This window comes from Prionailurus viverrinus, chromosome D2 (genome assembly GCF_022837055.1).
Source record: "Prionailurus viverrinus isolate Anna chromosome D2, UM_Priviv_1.0, whole genome shotgun sequence".
Taxonomy (NCBI): Eukaryota; Metazoa; Chordata; class Mammalia; order Carnivora; family Felidae; genus Prionailurus; species Prionailurus viverrinus.
This window is the reverse complement of record NC_062571.1, coordinates 16,924,415-16,946,647: the sequence shown is the minus strand read 5'-3', so window position 1 is coordinate 16,946,647 and position 22,233 is coordinate 16,924,415. Positions and strand designations below refer to the sequence as shown.

At 44.6% G+C, this 22,233-nt stretch overlaps 2 protein-coding genes across 4 annotated transcripts; one reads left to right on the top strand and one right to left on the bottom strand.

Moving 5' to 3' along the window:
- Nucleotides 1-267: 267 nt before the first annotated feature.
- On the bottom strand, nt 268-8,241 carry EXOC8 (exocyst complex component 8). Of its 3 annotated transcripts, none has more exons than XR_007145213.1 (2): nt 2,635-8,240; nt 268-462 (listed from the first exon to the last, which is right to left on the bottom strand). XR_007145213.1 is itself a non-coding variant. In XM_047824509.1 (2 exons), exon 1 carries the CDS (start codon nt 8,119-8,121, stop codon nt 5,938-5,940), a length of 2,184 nt encoding a protein of 727 aa, XP_047680465.1. In that variant the 5' UTR covers nt 8,122-8,241; the 3' UTR covers nt 268-462; nt 5,924-5,937. The 3 variants fall into 3 exon arrangements, 2 of the variants coding, with proteins under 2 accessions (XP_047680465.1, XP_047680466.1); XM_047824509.1 differs by having other exon boundaries at nt 5,924-8,241; XM_047824510.1 differs by having other exon boundaries at nt 5,928-8,241.
- A 185-nt stretch (nt 8,242-8,426) lies between these two features.
- On the top strand, nt 8,427-21,914 carry SPRTN (SprT-like N-terminal domain). Its single transcript, XM_047824511.1, has 5 exons — nt 8,427-8,992; nt 10,511-10,610; nt 15,619-15,747; nt 18,983-19,244; nt 20,353-21,914. Exons 1-5 carry the CDS (start codon nt 8,772-8,774, stop codon nt 21,099-21,101), a joined length of 1,461 nt encoding a protein of 486 aa, XP_047680467.1. The 5' UTR covers nt 8,427-8,771; the 3' UTR covers nt 21,102-21,914.
- Nucleotides 21,915-22,233: the final 319 nt, after the last annotated feature.

Sequence of the window (22,233 nt, the reverse complement as noted above, 5' to 3'; positions counted from 1 at the left end):
TCTCTTTGTGTAAGAGCTATAACTGTCCTATAAGCTTAGAGTGGCTAATTCTGATTTGAGGGGCTACAAGCCAGCTGTGTCACCCTGTCTGATTTTTCATTCTCACTATTTGGGGACTGAAAGAAATGAGAATGTGTCTTATCATTTCATTATCATTATTATCAGGCTCCACGCACCTCATGAGTGACAGAAGCATGACAAAGCACACACACGCCATCATAGACTGATATTGCTAATGGATACCGAAACAAAAATGTGAATGAAGTCTTCATTAGAATCAGGCAGTATATTAAAACAATTATATATTGCAACCAAACAGAATTAATTCACAGGGTGTAAGTGTGGTTCAGTGTTAGGAAATCGATTTTAAAAACTCATCCAATTAGTATGACGTAGAAGAAAAATCACGAGGAGCTCAGCGGACACTAAGATTCATTTGGTATTTCAGAATGCATCCCAGACCTAAAAAAAAAATAAAAACAACTGTTAGTTAACAAGAATAGGGAATCACTTCCTTAACATAATGACCAAAAGCCAATGTCAGGCTTCAATGGACAAATAGGAAAAACGCTCCTACCAGATACACATCCAGTATAATTCCTAATTCTTAGGCAGGAATATCAAGCAAAAAGAGTGATGTAACATAGTTCTGGATGTTCAACTTAATACAGATACTAAGACAACTACGTAAGATGTGTAAAAATTGAAATGAGGCAAAATGATCTTTATTTGCAGGTGATGTGATTATATACTTGAAAACTCCAAAGAAACAACTGGGAAACTATTAAAACTCATAACCTAATTAAGGCACTGGTTGTAATATCTGTAGTTAAAAATATATTGTTATTTTTTTAATGTTTATTTTTAACATTTTTAACATTTATTTATTTTTGAGAGGAAGACAGAGCGATCAGGGGAGAACAGAGAGGGAGGAGGACAGAGGATCTGAAGCAGGCTCATTGCTGTCTGCACGGAGCCTGATGTGGGCTAGAACCCATGAGCCACAAGATCATGACCTGAGCCGAAATCAGGTGCCCAACAGACTGAGCCACCCAGGCACCCCAAAATGTAATGTATTATTAAAATGGCACTTCTAGTCAGTGAGGAAAAAGGACAATTCAAAACTGTGAAAACAACGTGCTTATTGTGGGAAAATGGGATCCTTACATCATTCTTTAAAATGAACTATAAGTGGGAAAAAATCAAATATTAAAATGGACAAAAACATGACATTTTTAGAATCTGGGTAGGGTAAGAATCTGAGTGATAAGGCTGTTCTAAGCCTGATGGAAAACAGAGAAGAAAAAAACCCCAGGTATACCTGGGTTCAATTAAAATTTACTATACTACAAAGGTGCCTGGGCGGCTCAGTTGGTTGAGCATCTGGCTTTGGCTCGGGTCGAGATCTCATGGTTGGAGGGTTAGAGTCCCACATCAGGCAGGCTTTGCGCTGATAGCACAGAGCCTGCTTTGGTTTCTCTCTCTCTCTGCCCCTCTCCACCTGTGCTCCTTCTCAAAAATAAATAAACATTAAAAAAAATTTTTTTTAATTTACTATACTACATAAGTAGACAAATAAATGACAGTAGGAAAAACCGACAGCATTTCGTACTCATGAATTTCCCAAGTATTCAATAGAATCCGGCAAAATGGTAACACAAAGATAATCTAAGAACGGCAAAGAACATAAACGGGTAGCTTAAAAAAATACGAAATTGCTCACCTCACTCATAAAAATTACAAACGAAACTAGGTACTAGTTTTTCACAGATAGGATTAGTAAAAATAAATTTTATTACTAATAAGAATAATCTGATTATTTAAAACTGGATGAATAAATGTGGACAGGTACCGTACATAGTTGGGACGAGGTAAAATGGTTCAACTTGCCTAATGAACAATTTGGCAATGTTTGCCTAAATTTAAGGTAGAGTTTGGTAGAGCAATTTCTAGAAATGCATCCTATAGACATATTCACGCATGTAAGCAAAGATATACGTACAGGGAACTTTTTTCAGGAGTTTTTGTAACATAAAAACCTGAAGCCAACAAACTATTGTAATTGGAAAATGCAAAATCATGATAAATCCATTCAATGTGACTGAATACTGTTTAAATCACAGGGAAAAAAAACCCCAAAACCCAGTCAGTGTAGCTACAGGTATTCACTTAAGAGTCTTAAAAATACTGAATTGGTGAGTAAAAGCAAGATACGGAACAATAATGTATAATACAATCTAATTTCTTTTTTCTTTCTTTTTTTTTTTTAGTATTTATTTCTAGGAGCCCTATGTGGGGCTCGAACTCAATGAACTGTGAGATCATGACCTGAGCCAAAGTCGGATGCTCAATGGACTGAGCCATCCAGGTGTCTCCAGTCCAATTTCTGAGGGAAAAAAATGTACGAGAAACTCTTCTGAGTGGCCACCTATGGTTAGTGGGTCACTGGGTCACCGGGCTTGGGTGCAATGACCCTTTTTACCTCACGCCTTTCTGCGTGGGCTCAAGCTTTCTTAATAAGCACGAATGAATGACCCCACCTTTCTTGCCTCCAATATTTGAAACATCTTCCGTGTGTCCCTGCAGCCCATCCTAGCCTGTGCCTCAGGTACTCCCGTTTGTGTCCCTGCTCACCTTTGCTCTTCCTTTTCCTTTGTGCATTTAAATCTTGTCCATCCTTCAAGGGCCAGCTCAAAGGCCAACAAATCCATGAGGACTCTCCAAACTTCTCAAAACAATGCCGCCCTCTTCCTTCTCAGTATTCCCACGAAATTACTGAGCACGAAAATGACAACACACAGGGCTTTGGGCTTTTTTGCAATGCTGTCTGCACTCAATTATTTAATTGATGTAATTTGCATCACACTGTTGTGTATTTCATTTACTTTCCAACCTATTTTTTTCCAATTTTTTATTCTCTATTTTTTCCAAGTCTCAAGCATTTCAGAGAAAGCATGCTCAAATTTATTTTGTCCTCCCCACCCCACGTTATAGTCCATGTGAGGCATGGCATTCAACAAATACTTTTACTTTTTAAATCAATCATATGTGAAAGCTCCCTCAGGATCTATATGTATTAAAAAAAACAGACCCTTGTCATTTATGTTCCTAGGTCCTGGGTCACATGGCCGACATTACATTTCCTTCATTTAGGGATGTGCAAATGGCATCAAATCCACTTTTTAGAGCCAATTCACACTTTGTGTGTCTGAAATTTCCCATTCAAGAGAGTCCCCCCAAAACAGATCTGATTTGATCACAATTTGGATAGTAAGCAGAACACTTATTTAAATTAGCTAACAGCTTCCTACCTATCATCCCCATATACAAAAATAAACCAAAAAAACCCCCCAAAAACCAAAAAAACAAAACCTGGGCTCATAAAACAGTATTTCAGTAACAAGGATGTAAGAATACTGAATCCTAATTAAAGAAGAGAGATATAACATTGTAATACCAATTTTATCCAGCGTAAGAAAAATTTTAAGCTTTATTTTGATAAAACATTTCAGATTCCCTCATATCACAGCATATCAATAAGCAAGATGTACATGTACTGATTTTATCCTACATGTCAAGCCCCAAATTCCCAATCCCAGGTAAGCAAGTTGCAAAATACAAGTGCCGATAATTTAACTATAGGTAGTATTTTAAAGAAAAGTGAGTGTTCAGCACTTTAAATTAAATGAGGCTTTAATCAAAGAGAGACTTAATACCACAGGGTGTCTTTTTTGCAACAGTAATGAATTCAATCAAGTCTGTGATTCCAAGCTCGAGCGACAGTGTTCTGTTTGAGGCAAACAAGCAAAGGCAATCAACTCTTCGGTGGTATATTACAGTATGTACTATATATTTTTGGACAATTTCATTCCATTTTTAGCACTTGGGAATCTAAGGAAACAAGAATTAGAGAAGAGCTCTGATTCCACTTTGGGGAATGCAATGTAATGGCTCTGTCTTGGCACAAAGGTACACTGTAACACTGGTGGTGGTCTTTGATCAACTTCCCACGGTAATTGAATCACCAACAACTATAACTCTGATCAAGGAACACACAGATTTTACCAGAAGAAAATTCTGTACTTCCAGTTTTAAAAAGCAAACGGTTCTATGAAGACGCAACCATTTGAATTATCTGAGTATATACATTTAAGTGTTTACAACTTCATGCCTTAAGTTTTGACTTCCAAAGTATCATTTCCTGGACCCAACATCAAATATTTACACGCTATGTGTTTCACACAATATAATTTTAGAAACCGTAAGTTGCACAAAGTAATCGTAAAAGTTTTTATCAAATTCATGTTTCCAGTGATCTTAAAAAAGACAATTTATAGTTGTTTTTTTGTTATCTAGAAAATCCTAACTGTATGTGAAAAATTAATCAAAGAAAATCTGTAACTCTGATAGTTTTCCACCCTTAAAAGGCATCGCTAAAAATAAATAAAAGGGCTCCTCTGCCAATGAGTAATGACGTCAAGGAGCTTCGCAACCCTAAGCCACTCTTGAAAGCAATTTTAAGTTTTACCTAATTTCCAGTCTTAATATCACTATTTTAATTCAGGAAAAAGATATGACCTTTTGAAGTCCGTGGCATCAGAAATGGCACTTTTGGACAAGAATCACAACTGAAAGCTAGTGGAAAAATGAACCTGAGCACAATTTCTCTCCACGGATGAGAGATATGCTCAAGGTACAGTAGAAACAGTAGTTCAGAAACCTTGGGAAGCTCAAATATCTTGAGCTATTTTTGTTTCACTAAACAATCTGAAGCATTATATTCACTTTTAAGAATAAAGGAAAATATAAAACATGAAACATGCAGTAGGAGTCACCAAACGTTCGTTTCCTCCCTTTGCTTTGGGCACACTGTCTCACTTTTTTGTTCTCTACTTTGTTACAAAAAAACCAAAAGCAGATCTCTGCTGAAAGCAGTCATACTTGAGAACACTATAGGGTGTGCATATGATTTTTTCTCTTTTCCCATCCACCCAGACCTGAAATCTACATAAATATTTCCATGTATACTTTTCTCCCATTTGCATGAAGTCTGAGCCACTATATAATTTACATGGAAAAAATCGGGGGAGGCAGCTAAAAATCACTGGTGGTTGCCAGGTTCCTCAGTGTGTCCTGCTTCTTTAATCATTTTTATTTTTTTAATATGATAAAGACAAAAGCTCCAGCTGGAAATTCACACAGTTCAGGAACATGTTGAAAATGTTTTTTACCATAGTCCTTAAGATTCAAGTAAATGCTCCCAAATCAAGTATCATAAAGCTGCTAATTAGCAGCTCAAAATAATCAGCCATTCAAATGACGTTGGAAATGTTTGCTGAACTGTTTTTATGAAAGCTCCCCCTTGTATTCTAGAAGGTTCCAAGTACTAGTCCACAAACTAGCCACTTTTAAGAAGGAATTCTTTTGACCAAAATGTACCCTAAAACCAATCTTCTCAATTCCTTTCTTTTCCCAAAGTTGTTCAATCACATTTTAAGGTGGGGAAGTATATGACCCAGGGTGTTTTGTATGGAACTGTACTCTTTAAGAAACCTAACATTTTAGTCAACGGGGAAACTTCACAACATACTTAAACCCTATGTATTTTAGATATGATTTCTCTGTGCTGCATAAAATATACTGTAAGGAAGTGTGTTTTGACTCAAAGGATACACTGAAATGCTGCAGTATGACAACATATTCTTAGCATAACTTAAAAGGAAAGCATGTATTTTAACAATTCCAATGTTTTGTCATTGGGGCTTAATTGGAACTTTCTTTTCTTTTTCCTTTTGATTCTGCATTTCTGTTTGAGAGGGCATCTTTTATTTTTAAGCTGTGTTTGAGACTATAAAGAATATGCTAATGCAACTTAATATATAAATATAAATAATATATGAGCAACATATACGTATACATATACCCACGACGCGAGCATCAGACCACTGATGTTGTACTTTCGGGGTTCACACGAATAAGTCTAGATGCGTTCCTCAGGTCCTGGAGTTGCTTGGCAGGTTTCCCCACACCTTCCTCAAACCTTTTCTCCACCACGGGGAGGACGGTCTCATATAGAAAGGATGCATTCTGTCTGATAAAGGCCTTTTTCTCTGGATCCTGCTCACACCGAAGGCTATAATCCACATGCTGCACAGCGACCAAAATAATCTCCACCAGGCTCTCCAAAAGTACCATGTGCAGCTCGGGGAAATACAGCTTCAGTGCCTCTTCCAAGAAGCCCATGGTCTGTTTGGTAAAAGCAACCACCGTGTAGCTCAGGTTCACCCAGCAGTCGTCCCCGGTGTACTGCTCAAAGTTCCTCACCCCACAACTCTTCATCTCCTCTTTGAGCTTGCCCAGGGCCTCTGGAGTCATCAAGTTCATCCTCCTCCACATCTCCTCAGAGTTGCGATGTTTAGTGGCTTCGATGATAATTTCTTTGTAACTGTGCAAGGCCCCTTGGATGTCTTTCACCAGAAGGGCATGGATAATGAAGGTGAGGTCCAGTCCGATGTCACCCAGTTGCTGACAGTGCTCCTTGGCCACTTTGACACACTCAGCCGCTGTAGAGAGGCTCTCCTTACTGTCAAACACCTGCTTGCTAAAAGCATCCACGAACATGCCCATGGCTGATCTCGCCCAGACCACAAAGGCAGAGTAGCAGCCACTGTCAGTGCCTGCAAAATCCGTCTCGAATTCCCTTGCAGTCTCAAGGAGGCTCGTAAAGAAGACGTGGCATAGCTTATGGATGTAGAGTAAAGTGGCACCCTCGATGCGAAGCTGGCGGATTGCAGTATGCACAGCTGCTGCCCTGTTTCTCAAAAACAGCTCACAAGCCTTTGTGCACTGGCCAAGCCGGATTAGTTGAGAAACTGCCCTTCGAGTAGCCTTGGGACCACCTCTCAGGGAACGATCTGGGGAGAGTTCAAAAACTAGCACCTCCGTGAGCTGTCGGACGCGCTCATCCACTTTGGCCCTTAGTTCTTTAACAGGCGGTGGGCTGGGCTTATCTTCCAGGTAATGGTTCAATTTGTCCAGCAGGTCAACGGCCCCTTCGAAGTCCCTCTGGGCGATACAGACATCCAGGTCTTCAGGCAACTCCTGGATCCACTCCATTGAGAGGTCCACCTTCTCTTCTTCTACCTCAGGAACAGCTGGTTCGTCCTCTTCTTCGTCCTCAAATGGGTTACTGGCCTTGGAAGGCACCTGCGGTGGTCCTCGTGGGGCCGCTGCCTCCTCCTGTTCCCTGCGTCTTTTTTCACTGAGGGCCCTCTTGGTTTCCTCCAGCACTTCCAGCCACTCTCGTTTGATTTTAGCATTTTCCGCCTGAAAAATACGGCTCTCGGGAAACATTAGCAGCTTGAACATGTCTTTCATGGGCGGGTTGTCCTTGACATTGACCACGGCCAAACCATCCAGGGGATAGAGGGCGTTGTAGCGATACATCCCACGCCTCTGAGGCAGCCAGGTGGCCACCAGCAAACAGTCATTCATGAGAAAGCCGTGCACCCGCTGCAGTTGGGCCATGTGGTCCGCCTCGTATTCCACCAAATCCCCGTTGTACACCAGGTACTGCCCCGGCGTCTCCAGCAGGTGCCTGCAACCTTCCACCTTCTCAAGCAGAGTGGTAAGAGTGCGCTGCTTCCCTTCCTCGCCCGGACCCACACCGTCGCGGGAGGCGCCCCCGGGTGTGGGAAAAAAGCCAGCCTGGCCCCGCAGGTGGTCTCGGCCCCCCGCGCCACCTCCTCCTTCCTCTCCTCCAGAGGCCGCGGCGGCCCCGGCGGCGGCGGCGGCGGCAGCCGGGAGCAGGGTAAGCGGGATGCTCTCCAGGCTGCTCTTCTGCTCTGTCAGCAAATGGCTGAGCTGATACATCTCGCTCTCCAGGTAGGAGATCTCGCGGGCAGTCTCTATGAACTGCCGGTAGTTCTGGTAGACGTTGCGCTTCAGGTTCTGCGCCGTCTCCTCCGCCAGCGCCTGGATGCGCTGCCGGTGCTCCTGCAGGTCCCGGTCCCCGTCCGACTGCTGCGAGAGCTGCTTCACGTACAGCCGGGCCTCAAAACCCCCCGATTCCAGCTGCCGCCGCAGACGGCTCGCCCCACTGTCCGACATCGCCATCGCCATTTCCCTCCGAGTCTCACGCAGTCGCTGTCACTACCGCCTCCGCGGGTGCCGCGGCGGTCGAGACCCACCCAAGTCCCGCGGAGCTCCAGGGCTGAGGAAGCAGGACGGAAGGGAGACGAGTACGCCTGCGCCCGGGTCTGAGTCTCAGACTGCGCCTGCGCAGGGGCCGAGCGCAGACAGTGCGCCTGCGCGGGAACGCCAGCGGCTAGGGCTCATGCGCCGGAGGCTCTGTTGCGGAAGAGAGTGGAGGGCGAGGCAGCGAGACGTGGGTACTGCGCATGTTCTGAGCGTGACGTTGGTATTTGAAGTTAGTGGCGAAGCGTAAAGGCGGTAACCGGTTTCTTGAAACCTTCCTCTAGACCAAGGCCTGGGAACCCACGTTTTGAGCCCACTAAGAGGTGTCATGCTGAGTTCTCTACTTTAAGCCGCAGAATCTTGGCTTCGGCGTTTGGGGCAAATTCAGTTTTCGTTCTGGAGCCGGTTATTCTTGAATTCTCGCGAGATCGGCGGGCTGCCTCGAGAGTAGCCCGAGAGCCAGTATCTCCTAGGAGCCGGGTCAGGCCGCCGCCGCCGCTTCAGAGAGGTGGAGTCGCGGCCTCCCCCGGGGGCCCGCTTAACGCCGGCGAACGCCGCCTGGGATCCCGGCAGAGATGGATGAGGATCTGGTGTTGGCACTACGGCTTCAGGAGGAGTGGAACTTGCAGGCGTCGGAGCGCGACCGGGCCCAGGCGCCCTTGTCGCTGGTGGACGCGTCCTGGGAGTTGGTGGACCCAACCCCGGATTTGCAGGCCCTGTTTGTGCAGTTCAACGATCGGTTCTTTTGGGGCCAGCTGGAGGCTGTCGAGGTGAAGTGGAGCATGCGAATGACCCTGTGAGTCTCGAACCCCGCTGGGGAAAAGAGACCGGCTGGCAGCTCTTCTGCAGCCGCCGGCCGCGAACTTCTCCTCTTTCTCCGTCCCCAGTGGTCCCAGGGCCTGTGCAATGCGGGGCGTGGAGGGGAGTGTCGGTGTCGGTCTTGTTTTGGGCCAGCATCTCCTGGTGTATCTCTCCCTTCCCTTCTCTCTTTCTCTGTCTCTGTCTCTGTCTCTGTCTCTGTCTCTGTCTCTGTCTCTCTCGTGCTCAAACAACTTGAGGAAAGCTGTGTGGGCCATCTCGCCAAGAGTTTGATTTATAAAGGACACAGTGAGGGGCGCCTGGGTGGCTGAGTCAGCTAAGTGTCTGACTTGGTTTTGGCTCAGGTCATGATCCCACGGTTGGTGAGTTGCATCCCCCTCCCCCATTGGGCTGACAGTGTGGAGCCTGCTTGGGATTCTCTCTCTTTCCCTCGCTCTGTTCGCGCGCACGCGCTGTCTCTCTCTCCCGAAATAAATAAACTTAAAAAGCAAATAAAGGACACAGAGAAAAGGATATTCCTTTGTTTTTTGTTGTTTTTGAGAGAGAGTGAGCACGAGCGGGAGGGGGGTGGCAGGGGGAGAGGGAGAGAGAATCCCAAGCAGGGAATCTCCACACTGAGTGTGGAGCCCCAGGTGGGGCTCGAACTCAGGGACATAAGATCATGACCGGAGCTGAAAGCGGGAGCCACCCAGGGGCCCCGAAAGGATATTTCTCTGAATCTCCCCTCACTTGAAAATCAATTAACACATTCCAGATTTGTCTTATGGTAGTGCTTTGGGACCCAGGAGGGAGAAGCGAGTCTGCCCCAAAAAAAGAATGCTGAGGACACAGGGAAGCCTCCCAAGGGTGGGTGTTGTCCTTTTCCATGCTCGTTAAGACACCACCACTTAGTACTGAGCTCAGGTGTTAGAAGGGTTGACCGTTTCCATATTGCTGGACCCAAGGGATCTTAGGGGATGCCTCTAAAAGGATCCCTTTCCCACCAAGGAGAGAAGTCCCAATTTGAAATCATCTATTCCTGCACATGAGCTGAGCTAACAAGTTTAAGATGGGGTTGTGTTCTATGTGCTTGTCTTTGAAGTGCTACACGACAGCCTTAAGTAAGCCAGGTTAAGATAATGATATAAAACTGTGTGTAAAGAACAAATCTCCTTCATAGAGGCTTCTGTTACCGCTTTGGAGACGTGCTCATGGCGACCTGGCTGTAATCACCGCAAACCGATTACAGTTTGTAGGGAGGAGACTAGGCGCAGCAGAGGAGGATGATCTTCTTTGGGCTCTTGCAGCCTGGCAAGGCCAAGGGACAGTCACTGCCTGGCTGGGGCAAGGGATGTCACTACCATTCACACATCTTTCTCCCTAGGGTGAGATGCAAATATCTCCTGACAAAGAGGGTGTCCTGGTGGGAACTAGTGTGAAGTGATTTACTCTTTCATTTCTATTTCCCTTTTGTGTATATTTGGTAAATAATGCTTTTGTGGTGGTTGTTTTCCAGGTGTGCTGGGATATGCAGCTATGAAGGGAGGGGCGGAATGTGTTCCATCCGGCTCAGTGAACCTCTTTTAAAGTTGAGACCGAGAAAGGATCTTGTAGAGGTATCCTTTGCATAAACTTGGTTCTTACCTCAGTTATTTAAAAATGCTTATTATTGATTTAGACTGATGTGAATTCACCTATACATGTAAAAAAAATTTTATTTCCTCACAACTTTAATTGCAGGGCCAATAATAATGATTACCTTATATTTTTATGGTTCTTCACAGTTAAAGTTTTTCAGGTATAATACCGGATTTGAGCTTTACAACCACCTTGTTTATGTGCAGTGTGTGTTGTCCTCATTTTTATAAATGAAGAAATTTAAGGTTCAGAGAGCGTAAGTAAGCTAGTTTAAGTTACATACTAAGAAGCAGAGAAGAATCAGGACCCATATCTTCCTATTGAGGCACACAAATTTTGATTGTCCTCTGTTCAGCCACAATGACGCTGTCCTCCCAGAACATCTCGCTGAGCTGGTAGAACCAGCCCGCGTGAGTGAGGGCACTTGACTAGCAAAATGGAGCCATAGGAGCTCCCGGATTATGGTTAGTTTGAGTTTAGAAGATGTCTGAAATTCCTCAAGATATACCCAGTATGACTTGTCTTGCCCCAATTGTATAACTTGAAACGTGGGCACCAAAGAAGATAGAGTGGTAGAGGCTGGATGGGACGTACATTAAAATATGCTTGGAAATACAAAAGATGCTGTTTTTAAGGATAATAAAAGGTAATGGGTTGCAGAACACTGTGAATACATTTAACACTCTTGAGCTGTACACTTAAAAATAGTTAAGATGTTAAATTTTGTGTTGTGTTTTTTTTTTTTACAATTAAAAAAAAAGTAAATGGCTACTAAACATAAAATGGTACAACAGGAATACTTGATTAATAAAAAAGAAAGGAGGAATAAAGGAACAAAGCCCTCCAAAAAGAAGGGTAGGTGTGAAGACGATATCAGTAATTATATTAAATGTAAATGGACTAAGCACTGGTTTAAGACATGGAGTGACATACTAGATTAAAAAGGTGTGCTTAAAGTCACACACACGTTAAATGTGAAAGGTTCAGAAAAAGTATATCATCCAAAACCCTAACAGAAAGCTATTGTAGCAAACTAAAGGTTTTAAGGGAAGAAGTTTTACTAGAAAAAAAAGTTCATGTTTTATAATGGTAAAATAATCTATTAAATAAAAACACATAATGATTCTAACAGTAATAATGTAGCTTTAAACTACATGAAGCATAAATGAGTAGAAGCAAAAAGAGAAATAATCGACCCATAATCATAGTTGCAGATGTTAAACACAACACTCTTGGTAACTCAGTGAATAAGCAGAAAAAAAACTGTAGACATAAAACAAAAAAGTTGAACATAATTAACCAAATCCACCTTCTGAGGAGCCCTAATTAGAGTAGTAGTTGCATAATGAATATTTATTGTGTGAATGATTAAGTAAACACACGAACAGTGTTCTTTTTAAAGATAATGGGCGATGGGGGCGCCTGGGTGGCTCAGTCAGTTAAGCGTCTGATTGCAGCTCAGGTCATGATCTCAGTCTGTGAGTTCAAGCCCCACTTTGGGCTCTGTGCTGACAGCTTAAAGCCTAGAGCCTGCTTCGGATTCTGTGTCTCCCTCTTTCTGCCCCTCCCCCACTCACTCTTCTGTCTCTCTCTCTCTCTCTCTCTCTCTCTCTCTCTCGTTCTCTCAAAAGCAAATAAACATTACAAAAAATTTTTTTTTTAAGTAACGGGCAATTGGGGCGCCTGGGTGGCGCAGTCAGTTAAGCGTCCGACTTCAGCCAGGTGACGATCTCGCGGTCCGTGAGTTCGAGCCCCGCGTCGGGCTCTGGGCTGATGGCTCAGAGCCTGGAGCCTGTTTCTGATTCTGTGTCTCCCTCTCTCTCTGCCCCTCCCCTGTTCATGCTCTGTCTCTCTCTGTCCCGAAAATAAATAAACGTTGAAAAAAAAATTAAAAAAAAAATAAAGTAACGGGCAAGAAGAGAACGGAAAATGTGTGGTAATGCTGTCAAGTGAGCATTTGCTATTGGCAGAAAGTTACAATATCAGATCAGTGTAAGAAGGCCCACGGAGGAACAGTGTGACTCTGGCCTGTACATAAAGTAGCGACACATATTATAATGAATAGGATTCAGGAAAGGAAAGGACTGAGTCTGGGTGAGGACAGAGAAGAAAAGCTTCATACGCATGTATTTTATTACTACCTAACATCACCACTCCTGCCTCTCACTCTTTATTGAGCACGTATTATATGCCAGATTTTGGACTAGGGTTCATCTAGTTAATAGCTAATCCAGTGTGTGCCTTTCCCGTAGCCCCGCAAGATTAGGATATCCCCATTTTAGCGACGAGCAGCAAGTTGTAACTTGTCCAAGGTCTTGTGCGTAATAAGTGACAAACCCTTGTGGTAGGCTCTAGTTTCCCTGGCCCTAAAGCTCTTGTCCTGTCCCCTCATCACTACTGCTGTGTGATTGCTACTGCTGCAAATGATAACATGGAGCTGAGCCTCACAGGACAGATCGGATTCTGACAAGTAGAGACGGTACAGGAAAACTACTCTTGGCAGAAGGAATAGGGTGCCGTGAGCAAAATTGAGGCGTGAATCTCAGGGCATATGGAGGACTAGAAGTAGTTGCTTTTGGCCAGGTAGAGAACCCAGTGGTGGGAAATAGAGGTGTTTTGGGACCGTGTTGAGTAGAACCTTGAATCTAGCCTAAATGTGCAAAATAGAAAATACATAAAAATAGAAACGTTCAGTGTGGTGCCGTGTGCCGCTTTCAGGATGTTTCCGTTGAACCCCAGATTAGGGATCTAAATTTATTCCTCCTTTGTAAGAATAGTTACTGATCATGACTTTAGAATATTGGACAAAACTGAAATGTAGAATGCCCTTTGAATTTGAGTCCTAGTAGAGTGGCATTTACTTGAAAAGATTAAGTTCATTTTCAGAGCTACAGAGTCGATCATTGTAAAAGGGGTGTTTTCACAATGACCAAGTTACAGTGCTTGACACACCCGTTTTTCTGTTCGGCATAATTTGATAAGCCTACGATTCATTAATGGCAATCTGGTTCTTCTGGCAGGAATTCTTTTTATAAAAATTATGAACAAGGTTTGTTCTTGAAGACCTGTATGACTTTCACTTTTTAAAAAACGTCTTCATATTTGTTAGGACCAATTATGAAACAGCAGCTTTAAATACTTTTAATTCTGCACCTAAATGTCTGCATTCGTGGTGTGGGAATGAGCAGGAGCGTGGTGATTGTGTTGTTTTAAGTCAGAGATTTTTGGAATTTCTCTAAGTACAAACTCAGACAAAATCTGGGCCAGTCACAGGATTTACCTTCAGATGCTATTCACCAGAGCAGTAGGTTTTAGTGTTTGTGTGTTTTAAAATTTTACATATTCAGAAATCCCCAAACTATGGAAAGCTGTACACAGAGAAATGTCCCACCCCATCCCTGTATCCAGAACTCCCCAATTACTGTATGACACTCTTGCCATTAGTTTCTTTTTTCTTTTATTGTTGTTTTGCAAATATTTATGTCCATTCTTATTCCCTCTCCTGATCACATAACATACTTCTTACACGATATATTGTGTACTGTCTTCTGCCTTTCGCCTTTTTCATTAAAACCATGTACTCTGGGGGCGCCTGGGTGGCTCAGTTGGTTAAGCGGCCAACTTCGGCTCAGGTCATGATCTCACACTCCGTGAGTTCGAGCCCCGCGTCGGGCTCTGTGCTGACAGCTCAGAGCCTGGAGCCTGTTTCAGATTCTGTGCCTCCTTCTCTCTCTGACCCTCCCCTGTTCATGCTCTGTCTGTCTCTGTCTCAAAAATAAACAAACATTAGGGGCGCCTGGGTGGCGCAGTCGGTTAAGCGTCCGACTTCAGCCAGGTCATGATCTCGCGGTCCGGGAGTTCGAGCCCCGCGTCGGGCTCTGGGCTGATGATGGCTCAGAGCCTGGAGCCTGTTTCCGATTCTGTGTCTCCCTCTCTCTCTGCCCCTCCCCCGTTCATGCTCTGTCTCTCTCTGTCCCAAAAATAAATAAATGTCGAAAAAAAAAAAATTTTAATAAAAAAAAAAATAAAAAAAAAAATAAACAAACATTAAAAAAAAAAAAAAAGCATGTACTCTGTAGGTTCCTCCAAATGATTTCAGAGATCTTTTTCATTTTTTTTTTTAACTCTGTATAGAATTTTGTAAGGATTTTCCATAGTTCATTCAACCAGGTCTCTATTGCTAGACACTTACTTGCATTGTTTTGCTACCATAAACAATGCCACAATGAAAATACCTTGCACCTATGACCTTTCCTATTAGCTTAGGTATTGCTGGGTCAAGGGATAAATGCTTTTGTCATTTTGTGAGATGTTACCAAATTCTCTTCCGTGGGGGTTTATAAAACATTTTGCACCTCCTGCCAGAGACAGCTGGGAACGTTTGCTTCCCTTAGCTTTACTAATGGGGTCAAACTTCGGGAATTTACTCCTCTAGATAAGCGAGAGGTAGCATGGATTTGTAATTATTTTTATAAATGAAGTCGAACATTTCTTTTCATGTTTATGGGTCATTTACGTTTTTCTGTGAGCCATCTATAACCTTTACCCACTTAAAAATTGGATTTTAGGTCATTTTCCTGTTGACTTCAGTCGGTCTTATGTTTGAAGAATTAGTAGCCCGTGAGAGGCATTGCACGTTGTTCTGAATTTGTCTTTTCACTCAATGCCGCTTTCTCCCCCATGCGGAATTTTAAAGTTCTTTTGTAGTTGAGCTCATTGATCTTTCCTTTTGGATTCTGAGTAAGAATCAAAAGGGCTTTCCTGCGACAGGAGTCCTTGACCTGGGATCTGCAGAACTTCAGATATCATGCGCTGAGTTTTGTGAATGTATGTGTACGTAATTTTTCTAGCAAAATGGTTCATGACTTAACAGTTTCTGAAAGGAGCCTGTGATCCAAGGGAAGTTAGGTCCCCAGGTAGAGAAGGAAAATGCATTTCTCTCTTCAAAAGCGCCCTAACAAATGCATTTGTATGTTTCTGTTTCAGACCCTCTTGCATGAAATGATCCATGCCTATCTATTTGTCACTAATAACGATAAAGACCGGGAAGGGCACGGCCCAGAGTTCTGCAAACATATGCATCGCATCAATCACCTGACCGGAGCCAACATAACGGTGTGTAAAGCCGCGCGCGTTTATGATTTTTAGTCACTAAAAATCATAAAAATAGACAACAGGGTGGAAACGAATACCAACTTTGAGGATTTTCCACGGTGGGTGGTAAGACAGGCCGAGAGAAGCTGACTGGCTTGTTTGGGCCTCACAGTAGCGCCCTTGCTGTCGCCTCGTGGCACATCTGGTGTGACATGTTGTGCATGGTTACCGCAGGCCCATGGTACCTCTGGGTTATGACATTTGTCTCTTTGTTAACTTAGTTTTCTGGATTACGGCCTCCTCCTCCGATAGTTCCTGTGCTCTGTCATTTCATGTGTTGTTACACTCACTGAAAGTCTTCCTTGATTCCTCTTTCTGCATAATATTGTAGGAAGCAGAGCCTGGGGTCAAAAAAGCGTGAGGAGTCCTGACTGCTTGGGTTGAGATGCTGGCTCTGTGGATGGTTAACTGGGGGGCCTCCTCCCTAACTTCTCTGCACCCCCGCGTACTCCGAGGCAGCACGAACTCATCTGCGGGTCCTTGGGGGGGATCAGAGGAGAAAATACAAAACGTCGTAGCCTGGTTTGAGCACAAGTTAAATACAGGTTGTTTTTATTACTGATGTATTTTATCAAGTGACCGTAATGTCTTTAGTTTTTTTTTTTAATTATTTTGAATGTTTATTTATTTTAGAGAGAGAGAGAGAGCACAAGCAGGGGTGGGGGAGAGAGAGAGGGAGACACAGAATTCAAAGCAGGCTCCAGGCTCTGAGCTGTCAGCACAGAGCCTGACATGGGGCTCGAACCCACGAACCGTGAGATCGTGACTTGAGCCGAAGTCAGACACTTAGCCGACTGAGCCACCCAGGGGCCCCAGTTCTATATCTTAGTTCCTACAAAGATTAAATTCTTTGGTGTGTTTGGTTATTTCCTGCCTTTAAAGGGCGGTAAAGACCGGTGTGGTGGAAAATGGAAATGTTCACCTTCTGTGTGGTTTTTTTTTCTAGCTATTGGTTTTCATTTTCTCCAGAGCTCTTTTCAATTTTTTTTTTTTTTCAACGTTTATTTATTTTTGGGACAGAGAGAGACAGAGCATGAACGGGGTAGGGGCAGAGAGAGAGGGAGACACAGAATCGGAAACAGGCTCCAGGCTCCGAGCCATCAGCCCAGAGCCCGACGCGGGGCTCGAACTCACGGACCGCGAGATCGCGACCTGGCTGATGTCGGACGCCCAACCGACTGCGCCACCCAGGCGCCCCCAGAGCTCTTTTCATTATTGCATAGAGTTCCTTCAACGTCAAGAAAGTAGCTTGCATTAAAAATCAGTCCCATCAAATCCAGATTAGCAGAACAAGTATGGAGCTGCTAGTACAGTACAAAAGGCTTTTAGTTTCCTCACTGGTGTTTTCACTTTAAGCAAAGTCCTGGTATACTTCCTCTTGTTCACTTGGAAAAAGAGCATCTATTCTTTTATCTCGGCCGTCTGTGTGTTTTCATTTAGGAGGTTTTATCGAGTGGACACCCCTTGCTTTTACAGGTTACATCCTGTTATAACAAACTCCGCAGGGCATCCAGTTTCACAATTTTATTTTAGTGACTATGTCGTTAAAGAAGTCACATCCCCATGCTGGAGGAGGAGTTACAGGACTTGGAAGCAAAACAGATCCCACTCCCTGATCTTTTTGGCCAAGAAATGAAGCGAAGAAGCGGCCGGGCGTTCCCGATCTCTTTGCCCCTAAACCTCTGCCCTCCAGTTCCTTCTGTGCCTCATATACTGTGCGTTACTGATATGCTTGCCAAGTGATACGAGATTTTTGCTTAGGATGGAGAGGTGCTATAAAACTAGGTGTAGAGTTATGGAAGGCTTCACATTCCCTTAGGGGAATTTATTAGAAAACTCAGTCTCTGGTTAAGAAAAGTCTCACTGGGGCGCCTGGCTGGCTCAGTCGGTAGAGTATGCCACTCTTGATCCTGAAGTTGTGAGTTCAAGCCCCACGTTGGGTGTGGAGATTACTTAAAAATTAAAATAAAAAAGTCTCATCTATAGATGCTCCTTATCTTGTACAATAGTAACATTCCACTGAGAAGAGAGAAGAAAAAGGTACTCAGGGTTATTTAGGATTACCCGCTTTTATTTTTTATTTATTTTTTTAAAAGACACTTTCCGGGGTTTTGTTGTTGTTCTTAAAAAATTTTTTTTAATGTTTATTTATTTTTGAGAGAGACAGAGTACAAGTGGGGGAGGGCAGAGAGAGAGGGAGACACAGAATCCGAAGCAGGCTCCAGGCTCTGAGCTGTCAGCACAGAGCCCGACGCGGGGCTCGAACTCACGAACTCTGAGATCACAACCTGAGCCGAATTCAGACACTTAACTGACTGAGCCACCCAGGCACCCCAGATTATCGGTTTTTAAATGGTGCCCTGCTATCCTCCAGGCCCCCAAGGTGGTAGGCCTAACTTTCCTTTCAGACCTCTTTGATCTGTCCTCTGCTTGGGTTCTGAGTAAGGTCCCATCTAGAAGGTGAAAAGAAAGGATCCCATGTAAGGATCAAAAAACACATTCGCAGAGAATTTTATTTGAGTCAAGAAGTGAAGCTTTCCATTCACCCAGGCAGCAAGCAGGTACTCACTGTGCCGGAGCCTAAGTTAGCCACTAGGGGAACAAAGACGAAAACGATCCTGGGGAGCCTTTGCCTTAACCAGATAAAATGCTGCCCCATGAGGCTCGTTACAGAGACCGGAGCAAAGAGCTGCAGGGCTGTGGATAGCGGGTGTGGCAGAGGCCGGGACAGCGCAGGGTGCTGGGTGGCGGGGGCCGAGAATTTGCAGCAGGTGGTCCAGCACCCTGTGGTTCTGTCACCTCTGAGGGCAAAGTTGCCACTGAGCAGTGGCAACAGTTCTTCCTTATCATGGCACTATGCACAGTTTTGTCTTTATCCAAATATTTGATTGTTTTACGATTTGGTCTCTAAAACTTCTAGCATGTGATAGAGCTTTTGGTGAGTCAGAAAATATTTTCTTTTGTCTTCTGATCTTGCGGTTTTCTATCTTCACACAGTTCCTGGAGTATGAACTGCTGCCCTTCCATTAACGTGAAATTTCGAACAGAAGCTAAATCTAGTTGCCACCTTCCCCCGGGTATCCCTACAGAGAGCTCTCGGAAGCTGCAAGGTTGAAACCGAGAAAAGGCTGCCCGTGTATTTTCTGGAAATCGTTAACCTGCCCCTCCTAACGCCTACTGCGTTCTGTCCGCGCAGGTGTACCACACGTTCCACGACGAGGTGGATGAGTACCGGCGACACTGGTGGCGCTGTGACGGGCCGTGTCGGCACAGGAAGCCCTACTACGGCTACGTCAAACGCGCCACCAACAGGGCGCCGTCTGCTCACGACTACTGGTGGGCAGAGCACCAGCAGAAGTGTGGTGGCACCTACGTGAAGATCAAGGAGCCGGAGAACTACGCCCGGAAAGGCAAGGGGAAGACAAAACTAGGAAGGCAGCCGGTGGCCGAAAAGAAAGGTACTTCTGTCTGTCCTTCTGCCTCTGCCGAGACTGCAGCTGATGGCCCAAAAAGCCAGCCCTGGCCTGGGGAGGAGCAGTGTTTAGATGAGCTTAAGGATTGTTGCTGGTGTAGATGTTTGCAAGCGTGGACCTCAAAAGATCACGTTTTTTTTCTGAAATGGTGGTAGAAAAACGTACGCTGCTCTGTATGGAGGGGAGTTAAGGTAGAAATAGTTTGCACTGGCCATATCAGAAACTAAAAAGTCCCTTTGCTAGTGTGACTCACGCTGCTCTGTATGGAGCATTACATTAAAACTAAGGGAGAAATGGTTTGCACTGGCCATAATTAGAGGCTAAAGTCCCTTTCACGGTCTGGGCTCCCTGAGTCACTGGGAAACAGAAGGCAAAAAGATTGTCAAAATAAAAACAGGGATTCAAATAACAATGCCCGGAATCAGTCCTGACTCCACCCCTTCCTATCAGTTGGATTCTGTCCAAGTGACTTCTGTGGATGGACGTGTTTTCACTGGGAGAATGGGAAAAGGATATGACATGTATGTGCTGGTCCTTCATCTGCAAGATTTATCCGTTTCCTATGAAGTTCAGAGTCACTGCCTCTTGAAGAGGGAACCAGGTCGCTGAGTTAATGCTTCTTCCCTTGGCGAGTTGCTGATTGGATGCAGGAGCCTAATAAGCTGCCCTTCCCGAATCCGAAACATTACGTGAGTGGAGGCGCTAGAGAACGTCCGTGGGGAGATGACGCATCCTCATTTTGTGCGAGCCGGAGGAAAGCGAAGCATGTGGGAGCAGACTTTTCCCCCTGGGGCGGAACCGCAAGACCGCTATGTGATTTTCAAGGTCCAAGTGCCTTCGCTAGTGGCCCTCGGATGGTAGAACCCCTGATCTAAATAGGAGAGGATGTTGTTTTCTGGCCTTTGCCCCACCAGCGCCCCCTGACCGCTGCAGATCATCCCCCTCCCGACGAATAGGTAGTTGGTGCGGGGACCGAAGTTACAGAATAAAACCGTATTTCTTCATTTGGAAAAAAAAAAAAAACCTGTCCATTAGCTCGACATTTGTTACCGTGTTGATCTCGAGTCAGGAAAACCTCTGCTTTCTTTTGCAGATCAGCCCAACAGAGGTGAGACCCAGCTGTTGATCCCTTTCAGTGGGAAAGGATACGTCCTGGGAGACGCGAGCAATTCGCCTTCGTCCGGGAGATTTGTCGCTTCACACGCCGTCAATAAAACCCAAGATCTTTTAAGTCAAGACCACTCAGCAACAGCTCTGAGACCTAATTCTAAAATGGAGGTGAACTCTGAACAGAATGGTCCAAGCAAAAAAACCTCTCTCGTCGCCCCTGTTCTTGCTGCCAGTCGCCAAAATGTCCTAAGCAACTACTTTCCTAGAGTGTCAGCTGCCAACCAGAAGGCCTGCAGAAGTGTGAGTGGATCTCCACCAAAAAGCGGGGCAGTCCGCGACCTCCCTAAAAACTCCGTCTCTTCCACGTCTCACAGAAGGGTCCCCTCCTCTAAGATAGCCCCGAGAAATTCTTTAAAAGCCCCGGAATCAACACCTGTGACCGCGGCCCTGGACGGGAGCGGGCCCGAAGAGAGATTGCCAAGTAAACGAGCCAGGCTAGAAGACCAGTCTGTTTCTGACGAGCTTTTTATCAAGAAAGAGCAAGTGCAACGTGGTGGAAGTGATTCTAAGTGGAGTTCACGTCCTCCAGCTGCGGCTCAGAGCTCCAGCCCTTCAGCCAGTCAGAGCAGAGCGGTCAGTTGTCCTGTTTGTTGGAACGAAGTCCTAGAGTCGCAAATTAACGAGCACTTGGACCGGTGCCTTGAAGGTGCTAGCGTCGATGGCAAAAGTTGAAAAGGTCTTCGGAAAACAGACGGGTGTCACACGCCACCTGAATTACCTCACTAGTCTAGTGTCAGGCCCTCAGGAAGTTCTTGTACATACTCCGATTTGTCGGTTAGAATTTAGTTCTATTTTATATATACACCTGAGATTATAATGAAAAATATTTTATGTTTTAAGGCGCTACCGTTCACTCCTGCCTTGTGTATACTGTAGCCCAGAGTTTACTCTGCATGTATACACGTAGAATTTTTAGATATTTGTGTTCTTGCGGTTAATCTTTTTATTTATACACCTTCCTCAGAATACTCCGTGAGGAATCCTGTCCGGTGTTTGGTTCGCTGAGCATTTCTTCAGTTACATTAAAACTCAGTCCTAGAACTGATGTTAATTTCATGATGTCAGACATACCAAAAAACACAATCTGGGGTACACAGCATATTAGTTGTTTCAGGGTACTCAGAGGCTTGTTTTGTTTTTGTTTTTTTTCAATCTTCACAGGAAGTAAATTTTCTCTGTTTTAAAGAATTTTACTTCTGTCATCACTGAAAGGTGGCAGCAGATTTTAGGTTCAAGTACATAAGGAGTACAGTAAAATAAACCTTTTAGAATGTTGCCAGTAACAAATAGCTACTGCAGTTTCGTAGGCCAGGGTTGAGCGGTTTTCTCAACGCGTCGCCGAGTGAGTGGATCCGGCGCTACCCACCTGGAACGTACAACGTCACAGAGCTGCCTCGGTGGTGTTCACAGTAGCGCGTTCTCTGGAAACAGTATTATGAGCCGTAAGCCAAAGTTGTAATCGTTCTAATAAAAAGGAATACCATTTGTGCATTTTGAAAAGTAGAATTCTTTTTGGAAATACTCCTTTCCACCTCTGGCAAAGAGACGAAGATACTTTCGTCTGCCGAGTTTCTGTCTCTGGCGACGCCTCTAGCAGGTTGGTTGGCATATTCCCGAGAGTTTAGTTCACGGGTTCTCCCTTTTCTCGACTTTGTTGCAACACGACCTGTGTGTTCCTAAGGGGCCAGATCCCCAGTGTACAGTGGGGTGAGCTTCCCCGGGGGGGCCCCTGGGCGCCTGCTGCCCAGATCAAGTTAGAGAACGCTGTGGTTCCCGCAGGAGGTGTCCTCAAGGGTGCCCACTC